Source organism: Protomyctophum parallelum (assembly GCF_964188405.1).
Source record: "Protomyctophum parallelum genome assembly, chromosome: 10".
Lineage (NCBI taxonomy): Eukaryota > Metazoa > Chordata > Actinopteri > Myctophiformes > Myctophidae > Protomyctophum > Protomyctophum parallelum.
In genome coordinates this window covers 30,908,035-30,920,167 of record NC_139704.1, presented here as the reverse complement: position 1 = coordinate 30,920,167, position 12,133 = coordinate 30,908,035, and the positions used below count along the sequence as shown (strand labels likewise).

Genomic DNA, 12,133 nt, shown 5'->3' with positions numbered 1-12,133 from the left:
GTTAGGTTTAGGCATAGTGTTACTGAGGTTAAGCTTAGGAATAAGTTAGGTATAAGTTTAAGGTTTAACCATTTAAGCATAATTTACTTAGGTTACTTTAGGAATACCAGGCCGCGCAGTTCCGCCGGCTGTACGCCAGGGGTGAGTTAAAGGGGCGAGTTGTTTGGTATTCCAGTGGCCATAGAGACCATTGTATGGTCTGAGAAGTGTCACCCACACACACACACACACACACACACACAGCAGCCATCCGCTGGGTGAAACTGTACAAATAATTTCCCCGGCAAAAGCCTCCCTTCCCCCCGCTGAGTATATTGCTGGACATTTTGTTTTACCAAGCAAGCTGGTCTATTTTCTTCGTCTAAACGTAAATCGTCTAAACGGCACAAACACTCGATCAAAACATAATATACAAGCTGCAACACTATAGTTTTTATCATCCTATCCTTGTTTTCGTCATGTAGCGTGCCAATGTCATTTGACCAAGGGATTCTATGCGTGCGTGCGTGCGTGCGTGCAGCTGGTGAAATATGTCATGTTGGGCCTGTTTTTCAGAGGTTTCCCATAGTCATCTGTCTATCTGTGAACATGATTTACCCCCCAGGTTGTTGTACTGCAAAGGCTGTTGAAGTCATAGGATTGTGTCTATATATCTGTGAACATGATGTCCCTCCCAGGTTGTACTGTAGTTTAAAGGCTGTTGAAGTCATAGGATTGTGTCTATATATCTGTGAACATGATGTTCCAGAGTCCCAGGTTGTACTGTAGTTAGTTTAAAGGCTGTTGAAGTCATAGGATTGTGTCTATATATCTGTGAACATGATGTTCCAGAGTCCCAGGTTGTACTGTAGTTAGTTTAAAGGCTGTTGAAGTCATAGATCTGTGAACATGATGTCCCTCCCAGGTTGTACTGTACTGTAAAGGCTGTTGAAGTCATATAGGACTGAGTGCCAATTGTCTGTCTGCAGGACGAGCAGCTCCACAGAAACCTGCACGAGGAAATCAACCACCTGGCGCTGAAGCTGGAGAAACAGGGGAGGACGACGGACGGCCGGAACATTTCCGTCAGGAGGAAACACATCAATAAAATGTACAGCATATGAACCCTTAACCCATTTTGATCTGCAAATGTCTTCTAAATCCAAGACTGTTTTCTTGAAAAAGCTATGTTTTTCTATGACAGTCGACAGTCGTTCTCAAACACTTTCATGTCACTTTTCACGATTCTTCAAAAATAGCAGACCTATACAAGCTCATAGCGCGCCACCGAGTGGCGTTGTGTATATAATGTTTATATATTGTGTGTGGTGATCCGTTCCGTTCGTAGGTGGCTGAAGGTGCAGTCTCCTCTGAAAACCTACCACGAAAACCTTCAGCTGGCCCTGGAGGTGTCCTCCTTCTACCAGGAGGCTGATAACACACTGTTTGCCATGAACAACATGGTAAATGCTGAATTCAACCCATTCTGACCTGAGATCAGATTCATACGAGGTTTCCACTGGACACACACTGGTCTGATTAACCCATTCTGACCTGAGATCAGATTAAAAAAAAATGTCAGTCGTTCTTCGATTTTTCAAAAATAGCAGACCTACAAGCTCGTAGCGCGCCACTCGGTGGCGCGCTATGAGCTTGTAGATCTGATATTTTTCAATAGCTAAAGCATAACATGATGCTAACCCCAAAAGGGGTGCCCGCCCAGAATGGGTTAACCACATCTTATATCATAATCACACGTATTATTAATAAAAGGACAACTTTAGTATTTTTTCTTCCAAGGTTCATGTTATCAGAGAAAGTAAAAGATCAGTGTATTTTTATTTTCATTTGCTGCTTTCTTTCGTGTTAGCGAGGGGCATGGTCCTATACATACCTATGTATTTTTTACAAAGTCATTATTTACTATAGTCCTACTAGACCCCAAGAAATTATATCTGGCCACAAAAGATCACAAGATCTATACAGTATGGCATCCCCCTAGTATCTCTACCTTCACATTCAGTAGATCCTGTGATCTTTTGTGGCCAGATGTAATTTCCTGGGGTCTAGTAGACTCCAGTTTTGGCATCACTGCACTGGCTTCCGGTTGTTTTTAGGATTGATTTTAAAATTATTTTACTTGTCTATAAAGCTCTCAATGGTCTCGCACCTCCGTACCTCCGTGACTGCCTACCTAGATATGTCCCTAACTGCCCCCTCAGGTCCTCCAATGCTGGCCTACTTGAAGTGCCTAAAAGAATGTGCACAAAAAAATATGGTGAGGCAGCTTTTTGCTTCTATGGCCCAATAGCCTGGAATAAACTTCCATTCAAGCTCAGACACGCACCCTCTGTAGACATTTTTAAATCTCAACTCAAGACTCACCTCTTCACTGTTGCTTTTAGCTGAGTTTTACTATGCACGTTCCTACCCTGCCCTGACTGATTGCTGCATGTGGTGTTTTTATTAGTTTTTATTTATTTTATGTTCTTATATTCAATTTTGTTCTTTGCCATTGTTCTATCGTTTTAATAAGGCCTACTTGTGTTTTATTGTATTATATTTTTGTGTCCTGCCCTGTGAAGCACTTTGAGCTGCATTTATGTATGAAAGGTGCTATACAAATAAGGTTTATTATTATTATTATTATTAGGACTATAGTAAATAATAAAGAAATCTCCGTAAAATTTTGGAAAAAAAGGACATATTTAGCCCCATGTTTGAATGCCCCCCCCCCCCTGTCAAAAATAGCTCAAATTGCTAGAACGAAAGAAAGCAGCGAATGAAAAAAAAAAGAACACTCACCTTTTACTTTGTCTAATAACAACCTAAAACTTAAACCTTGGTTGAAACTAAAGTTGTCTCTTTAAAGAACTAACACACATTCATTATAGTTTTGTTACGTTCTTTTAGAGAAAAAGCATATCTGCATCCAGGGACATGGATACGTGTGGAGACAGGGAGATCAGAGACCTGGCCAGTCAGATTATGGTAAGCTTCCCCTTTAACTCTGTTTCAGTAAAAGAGGGGGGTGCGTTGGGAAAGTTGCACTGAGCGCACAGCTGGTGTAACCTGACATCCGCCAGCTGGGGGGGTGGGGGGGGAACCTGTGTACTCTCTATACTGCCCCACCTGGTGGAGTCAGGTTACAGCTGGTGTGCCCTCTTGTCGTTGCGTTAATTCAGTGCACCCGGTGCGTTGTCGTTCGAAAATCCGGTGCGCTCGCTGGCTGCGCTCCGGGTGTGCTGAGTGCATCCCGCACTGACCGACCCTACTCAGAAGTTGCGTCGAGTGCTCCCATCCATCTTCATCTTCAATATCCATCTTCAACCGCTTATCCGTAGTCGGGTCGCGGGGGCAACAGTTGAGCGCTCCCCGGCGGCGAAACTGGTCCTTTGAGCTTCATTATTACACTCACATCAACGTGTAGACCAACAGCAGGTAGGTTAATGTTATGAATTACCTTTCAATGCTACAGGAAGGTGTTGTATTAACTGGTCGTTCGTACATAAGCCACACTCAGCGGACTCTATAATGTGTGCAAAACAAAACACGGAGCACATTCCCGGTGTGCTTTACCGAACACAGTAACACACCCACCAGGGTCTCATGGTGAAGTACCGTACTTATAAACAATATATGGTTACTAACCAGGACATGCACACTATAGACATCAAAGCCCCCTTCCCTTTAACCCGTCTGTAAAACAACTGCCCTCTCCAGATCACGAATGCAGCATTTACTACATGGTGAAAGAGATGCCAAATCCTCCTCTCCTTTCCATGCCATGCCGGAAGGCGAATTGCTTTTTTCCCCGAAGTCTCCTGAACTTGAACACAGCATGTTGCGTTGAACAAATTTGTTTATAAATCCATGTCGTACAACCGGTCCACATCTCCACTATAGCTAAAGAGTGCTGGGTTGCGCCCCGAAAATAGCTTGTATAGAGCTTGTAGATCAGCAATTTTTTGTCCTAAAGTGCCCTCTTTGGGGGTTTCAGCCCCTGCCTCTCTCTGTTACTAACCTACCAACGTGCGTGTGTGCGTGCTAGATGCTGGACGTGACGGTGTCCCAGCTGTCCAACCTCCACCCCGCCCTGGCCACGGGCGTCACACAGAAGCAGAGCGAGCTGAAGGACTGCTGGGCCGTCCTCCAGAAGACCTTCAGGTGAGCAGGCCACGAGGTACCCTTATGGACCGTTCTGGTGGGCCACGAGATACCGTTATGGACCGTTCTGGTGGGCCACGAGGTACCCTTATGGACCGTTCTGGTGGTCTAAGAGGTACCGTTATGGACCGTTCTGGTGGTCTAAGAGGTACCGTTATGGACCGTTCTGGTGGTCTAAGAGGTACCGTTATGGACCGTTCTGGTGGTCTAAGAGGTACCGTTATGGACCGTTCTGGTGGTCTAAGAGGTACCGTTATGGACCGTTCTGGTGGGCTAAGAGGTACCGTTATGGACCGTTCTGGTGGTCTAAGAGGTACCGTTATGGACCGTTCTGGTGGTCCATTCTGGTGGTCCAATAGGTACCGTTATGGACCATCCTGGTGGTCCATTCTGGTGGTCTAAGAGGTACCCTTATGGACCGTTCTGGTGGTCCAAGAGGTACCGTTATGGACCATCCTGGTGGTCCATTCTGGTGGTCCAAGAGGTACCGTTATGGACCATCCTGGTGGTCCATTCTGGTAGTCTAAGAGGTACCGTTATGGATGGAGCAAATGCACTGTGGTGGAGAAAAGAAAGTACTCAATTGTTTTGCTCAGGTAAAAGCATCAATACTGCTATATAGAAATAATCTGTTACAAAGTAAAAGTCCGGTATTCAAAATGTAGTTGAGTATAGGATATTTCAGTGCCAATGTTTACCCTATAACCTTTGAAGAATCAAGGCGTCGTCCATATATCAGCAAAATCCCGCTCACAATGCGTCGCATTGTGAGCTTGTAAATCAGCTATTTTCCAAAAAAATTCCAAAAATACGGCTGCCTGAAGTGGACAATGTATGTTATCAAAATCTACAAAGTAACTAGTAACTAAAGCTTTTAAATAAATGTAGCGGCAGTGGCGTGCACAGACATTTAGAGGGGCAGGTGCTCAAGTGAAAAAAAGGGGCACCTTGTGCAGCGCATTTTGGGGCGGGAACCCATTTTGGTGCTTTAGCTATTGAAAAATAGCAGATCTACAAGCTCATAGCGCGCCACCGAGTGGCGCGCTATGAGCTTGTAGGTCTGCTATTTTTTTTTAATCGAAGATTTGATCAATGTCACCATGGTCCACACACTACAAATTAAGAAAAAAAATAAAACCTTTTTTTTTTTTTTTTTTAAGAGCACATTGCCAAAAGGGCAGGGGGTGCTCTAGCACCCCCTAGTGTCTATCTGTGCACGCCACTGCTTTCAAATAAATGTAGTGGAGTAAAAGTACAATATTTGCCTCTGAGATGTCGTGGAGTAGAAGGAAAAGTACTGGCAATGGACGACCCATTTCACCCTGCAGTAATTGGAACAGTAGCTTTTCATAGAGCTGTAGAAGTGGGCTCTGAGTTATAATTGTGCTGCTTAAACGTCCGCACTGGCAATAGCAACAAGGCCCCATCCAAATGATTATTTGTTTTTGTATAAAGATTGTTTTCTTCCTTCATTAGCTTTGTTTATTTGAGTTTGAATGGTTGGAAAAATAATCAGCAAAATGAAGAACTTAATGTTTGAAGTTCCTACAAGTACTGAGAATACCACACACACCACCACCCTCTCCTTAGTTTGATATTTTAAAGTTTTCCAGACCCCCTTTAAACTTAAAACAATGAGAAACCTCTCCAGTTAGTCGAGGAGGGAATAACTCGGTTTGTTTAACAGAGTTGCTTGCTCTTTAAATCTTGCCATGACCCAAAAACATCTGCTGAATTTAAGATGAAGCATGTTTACAAGAATAGTTAGCAATGTTTTTACTGCTTCTGTGGAGCGTATTTGTGTTTATTCTAATGGTTTAGGGATGCATATATTTACTTCATGGGACATTTTTCTGATGATAATAAGTACTCGGTTGATTATTGGAGTTAAGCTTAATAAGTACTCCCTCAGCTTTGGGAGCGTGCCGTGGCAGAGCAGGGAGCTAATTAAGGTAATTACAGGCAGATATTGGAGACAGCGCCAGGGACGTGCACACACAGACATCAAAGGGGGCTTGAAAAGCCCCTGCCCTTTGACCCGTCTGTAAAACAACTGCCCTTTCCAGACCATGAATGCAGCATTTACTACATGGTGAAACATGCCTCTCCTTTCCATGCCATTCCGGAAGGCAGCATTCAGGAGAATTGCTTTTTTTCCCGAGGTCTCCTGAACTCGGAACGCATGATTTTGCGCTGAACAAATTTGTGTAGAACTCCATGTCGTTACACACCAGTAGCTAAAGAGTGCGCGGTTACTTGCGACCCGAAAATAGCAGATCTACAAGCTCTCAACGTGTCACAACGCGACGCGTTGTGAGCTTGTAGATCTGCTATTTTCGTTATTTTTGTCCAAAAGTGCCCTTTTGCGGGATTTCAGCCCATGTGTCTCTAACACTCACATCCCTGGACAGCAGCGTTTCCTGCTAAATGGTTCATATTCATCACACTGTAACAAGCACAGTGACATTTGAAAGTGGTGACCTTTCTTTGAAACGCTTCAGAAGTTCTTAACACGAATGAGAAACGGATTAACTCTGGCATATGTGGCGTTGCATAAAATGTGCTATAACGTATATCGACCTAAAAGTTTCAACTTCAAATCACGATCCACAGTGAGTCTCTGCATTTATTTGTGATTGTATGTACAGTGGCGTGCACAGATAGACACTAGGGGGTGCTAGAGCACCCCCTGCCCTTTTTGGCAATGTGCTCTTAAAAAAAAAGAAAAAATTGTTTTGTTTTTTTCTTCTTAATTTGTAGTGTGTGGACCATGCGGTGACATTGATCAAATCTTGATAGAAAACGCTTCTACTATATTATTTAGGCCCCCACAATCTAAAGCTATGTTTCTATGTCAGTGGTTCTTCGATAAATAAATAAAATAGCAGACCTACAAGCTCATAGCGCGCCACTCGGTGGCGCGCTATGAGCTTGTAGGTCTAAATGTCTGTGCACGCCACTGAGTCTCTGCATTTACCCTTGTGATTGTATGTACATCCCTCAAATGCCATTTATACAACAGCGTGCCGGGCCTGACCGGCCACTTCATAATTCACAGGAGGGAAAAAGAACTGGCACGTTCAACAATCATAAATACAGTGATGCATAACTCCATCTCCTCGAGGCTGTTTTTTTCTTTTCTCCAAAACATTTCTCAGGCTGAGAGTCTCTCATGTTGGTGGGGCTATCTTTAGATCCAAACATTACATCATCTCCACTTTCCTCTTATCTGGTGCCTTTCAGGGCTATTTAAACTTCACATATACACAAACACTGTCAAAACTTTGAAGACCCATAATAGGAATGTATACTGTGGCTACAGGGCTGTGTGTGTGTGTGTGTGTGTGTGTGTGTGTGTGTGTGTGTGTGTGTGTGTGTGTGTGTGTGTGTGTGTGTGTATTGAGACCGTGGACCAGCGGCTCCGCTGACAGCCTATACGGCATACAGTATAACGTCATTAATACATTTTGACCTGAGATCAGATTCTAAAAATGTCTTTTCTACATCCCGACAGTTTTCTGAAAAAGCTATGTTTCTATGTCAGTCGTTCTTCGGTTTTTCAAAAATAGCAGACCTATACAAGCTCGTAGCGCGCCACTCGGTGGCGCGCTATGAGCTTGTAGATCTGCTATTTTTCAATAGCTAAAGCATAGCATAATGCTTAACACCAAAAGGTGGTTCCCGCGCAAAATTGCGTTAATCTCCTTGTTTCCCCTCTGCAGGAGTGACAGGACGGCGGCGGCTCCCGCCGGCCCCACGCCGGTGGTGGCTCCTCCCGCCGGCGGCTCCACTCCCGCCAGGGAAGACGCTGACCCCCTGACATCGGCCACTGAACCGCAGCAGAGTGCTGTCATGGGAACAGACTCGCAGCAGAGGGTCATGGGAAAGGAGGTGAAGGACGAGCAGAATGGCCTCAAAGGCTGCGTGGTGGTAAGTGGCTCCCCGACCCGGACGGTACTTTTTGTTCTATTACTGGATTAACCATTTCTGTGGTCTTTCTCTGCTCTCTCTCTCTCTCTCTGCTGGGAGAACCAAGCCCATCTGGGTCTGCTGGCAACAGAGCTCTGCAGCCCTCTCCGGTTCCATCCAGAACCACGACGTAATAAGGACGACAGCTTCGCACTCTCCACTGTTCCGTGTGCCTTTTTTAGAGAAGGATGACGCACTTTGTCCCACGGACTGGAAAATGCCTGAGGTGCAATTCATCCAGGTTGTCTAAATAATAGCATTTCGTTCAGCCATCGGGATGAGGCCTTGAGAGGGTCCAGTATACACCCGACTGCGACTGCTTTAGCTCACATTTATTATCGGGCTATATCCTCTATCTCCTCTAACATGAGGTTCAAGACGGCCTTTGCGTTATAAATATTACGCCGTGTACAACTCACAGGAAGCGCCGTTGAGGTGTTATTTACCCTGGCACCGGGGCTCCATAAGTTTCCATGAAGGATGTTTCTGGGCTGTGATTGTACAACATGGATGAATGAGGAGCCAGAGAAAATAGGTGCTTCCCCTCCAAGGCCCCAGGATCCTAATAGTTTTCATATCCTTTAACATTATGGTTAAAATAACATCTGGGCTTTCAACCGCCGTAACGTATAAAGTACACAGCCTGTTGGATTAGTGCAATATTAATAGATGGTTTTGTTGGCCCGCTGCGGCGCGAGTGGGTAATCTGCGGAGCTCATGGTATCCTCCGACACAACATTCTTCATGTCAGAGGGCCAATGAACACTCAGACACAACATTCTTCATGTCAGAGGGCCAATGAACACTCAGACACAACATTCTTCATGTCAGAGGGCCAATGAACACTCGGACATTTTGAGTTCTCCCCCTACGTGTCCCATAAACCTACAAGGAAGCCAGTGTTTGCTGTCGTTAGGAGAACGAGTACGATGTAGTAGCTTAACTTGGAAGTGCGTGCGGTATTAAAAACAAAAAAAAAGCTGTAATTGTGTGTATATTTAGTGACCGGGCACCCATTTTGGTGTTGGCATCATGTTATGCTTTAGCTATTGAAAAATAGCAGATCTACAAGCTCATATCGCGCCACCGAGTGGCGCGATACGAGCTTGTAGGTCTGCTATTTTTGAAAAATCAAAGAACGACTGACATTTTTAGAATCTGATCTCAGGTCAGAATGGGTTGATCAGACCAGTGTGTGTCCAGTGGAAACCTCGTATGAATCTGATCTCAGGTCAGAATGGGTATGCACAGTGACTGTGTCCAGTCCAGAGGTCATCCCAGAAGGTCAACCTCTCTTTGCACCCCGTCAGCTCATCAAGGGTCTGCTGACTCGCAGTCCAAGGGACTCGCCCAGTAATCAAAGAGAAAACTGCCAAACAGAGTGTCAAACTGTTAAGTGTTATGAATCAAATGTATACTTTACATTACTATATACTGTATATATATAAACATCAAGCTGCCCACTCTTCCTTAGTTCCTTAGTGATCTTACACACGCACGTACAGTATGCACTCGTGTGCGCACACACACACACACACACACACACACACACACACACACACACACACACACACACACACACACACACACACACACACACACACACACACACACACACACACACACACACACACACACACACACACACACACACAACCCCCCTGTCCATCTCTTTTTCAGTATGTACTTGTGTGCCTATATAAACATGTCCGTGTTTGTGATTGCGATGATGGTGTGATAGCCGGGGCCAGCGTTATAGCGGCATCGTTGCTCCAGGTAAACATGGCTTAAACGTCTGTTTCTTTGGCTAATTGCGGCCAGATGCCGCAGCTGCAGACCATATGCATGGGCATGGCGCTTTAGTGATAGTTCTCAACTGACATCACACGATGCAGAAAGGAAAGGCCCGCAGAGGAGAGGGGAATGAAGCTGAAGAAGGTTATAGAAGACAGACGAGAACGGAAAGTAGGCAAGCGGGGAGCAGTACCGTTGAAAGACACTCAAGCTCGTGAATCTTAAGTATCCCGATACTAGGCATGTCATGATAGACGAACATTCTGCAAAGAAATAGCAGATTTACAAGCTCTCAACGCATCGCACGATTCGTGCCACAAAGTATATAGGATTAAAGTGGTGAACGAGTGCAACGTGCATTAGTAGAATAAGGCCTTAGGAAGTCATTAGATGGCTTCTTTTTTTTTTTTTACCGGTTACATAATTCACCCATTTTTCTTTTTTGGTGAAACAAATTGCGGTTTGGAGCGCTCCACTGGAGATGTTTACAGTGGCGGGCAAAGCGACAGTTCTGGAGTCGGAAGCGAGCATGGGGGGGGGGGGGAAGTATAGGACGTCATCGTGATGGTTATCAGGCCCTCGCTGTCAAATTCATTAGGCTTGCTTGTTATGTTTGCTGTTTGAATACATAAATAGGCCGATGATGTTGCCCCTGTGTGACTCGGGCGGGCTTCGTGAAATGATTGTCGTGTTAGTAAACGATGTTAGACTCTCTTCAATGTACTGCATCTCCTGTAGTACTGACTGACTGTGGAAGGGGACACTTTCCCCCAGGCACTCTGACTCACTTCTTCTGTAAGCCCAGTCAGAAAACAGCCATGGTTAAGTTAATCCATTTTGGGCGGTAACCCCTTTTGGTGTTAGCATTATTTTATGCTTTATAGCTATTGAAAAATAGCAGATCTACAAGCTCATAGCGCGCTACGAGCTTGTAGGTCTGCTATTTTTGAAAAATCGAAGAACGACTGACATAGAAACATAGCTTTTTCAGAAAACTGTCAGGATGTAGAAGACATTTTTAGAATCTGATCTCAGGTCAAAATAGGTTAAAACTACTCCATAAAACACCATTATTAATGGCTGCTTTGTGCTGGTTGGACTCTTGTATGAATGTTAGGGATTTCTATACGGAAACCACTGACAGGAATCTGTCGCCGTTATTATTTGTCACAGAGTGCTTCTTTCTGCTGCCAGGTCTGTTTTTACAGGCAGGTGGGAAAGACGTTGTGATACAGTTCAGCATTATGCCAGATTTATACATACCAAAATAGCTGATCTACAAGCTCAACAGTGATACCCTCGTACGGTGCAGTAGAGAGCAATGATTCATTGCATGATTATGGCATCCGGTTTTTGTTACAATTGTTCCCAATGTCATGCATACTGTACGACACTAGTGGATTAATTCTAGGGTTGGGAACCACTAGGGATTTGGGACCTCACAATTCAATTATTGTCACGATTTGATATGATCACAACTCTTCAATGTTGCATGTCTGCCAGTGGCGTGCACAGATAGACACTAGGGGGTGCTAGAGCACGCCCTGCCCTTTTGGCAATGTGCTCTTAACCCCTGGGCTACAATTAACGGAAAAAACTGAATATTTCTGAAAATACAAACCTCCCGTTCACGGAATTAACGGAATGTCAATCAATGTCAGTTATCTAGGGTTCAACGGAGCAAAAATTTATATTTTTTCGCTAATATCACTAATGTTGGATGTAATTTACCAAAAAACTGCCGAAATCCGCGTGATCGTGCGCTATCGTGCACGTCGTCTCTATGTGCGTCGCTGTAAAAAAAAAGATATTTTGCGATGTTTTGGGGTTGATTTGAGGTTAATTTGACTTACTTATGAAAAATATAGCATTAGCTTAGCAATCCGGACCAGCCAAGCTAGTGACTAGGGTCAAAATAATACCGGATGTTGTCGATCGTTGAACCGGAAGTGACTTAGGAAGATTCGTCTATTCGGCCAAAATCAGCATAATGGTGCGTTCCCGCCATCTGGTGGCAATTCGAGAGAATACACTAGCAATGAAAGAAATAAAAAAAACATCTGTTCAAACCACCAGATCTTTCTATTAATGTGAAAATGATGAATTAAAAATATGCCAATTTGTTACCCAAACAAAAAAATTGGTGCCCTTTTTTTCACTTGAGCACCTGCCCCTCTAAATGTCTGTGCATGCCACTGATGTCCGCAAACCATTGCCATTTGTA

General features: G+C 44.3%; 1 protein-coding gene across 1 annotated transcript in view; it reads left to right on the top strand.

Moving 5' to 3' along the window:
* The window catches only part of LOC310865787 (uncharacterized protein), a gene marked incomplete at its 3' end in the record, with an annotated part of 35,817 nt that overhangs the window by 18,003 nt on the left and 5,681 nt on the right, over positions 1–12,133 (top strand). Inside the window, exons 7-11 of the mRNA XM_083774996.1 lie at positions 969–1,090; positions 1,328–1,442; positions 2,893–2,970; positions 4,031–4,146; positions 7,869–8,076. Of these exons, the coding sequence (XP_083631122.1) occupies positions 969–1,090; positions 1,328–1,442; positions 2,893–2,970; positions 4,031–4,146; positions 7,869–8,076 (639 nt within the window). The remainder of the gene's footprint in view (positions 1–968; positions 1,091–1,327; positions 1,443–2,892; positions 2,971–4,030; positions 4,147–7,868; positions 8,077–12,133) is intronic.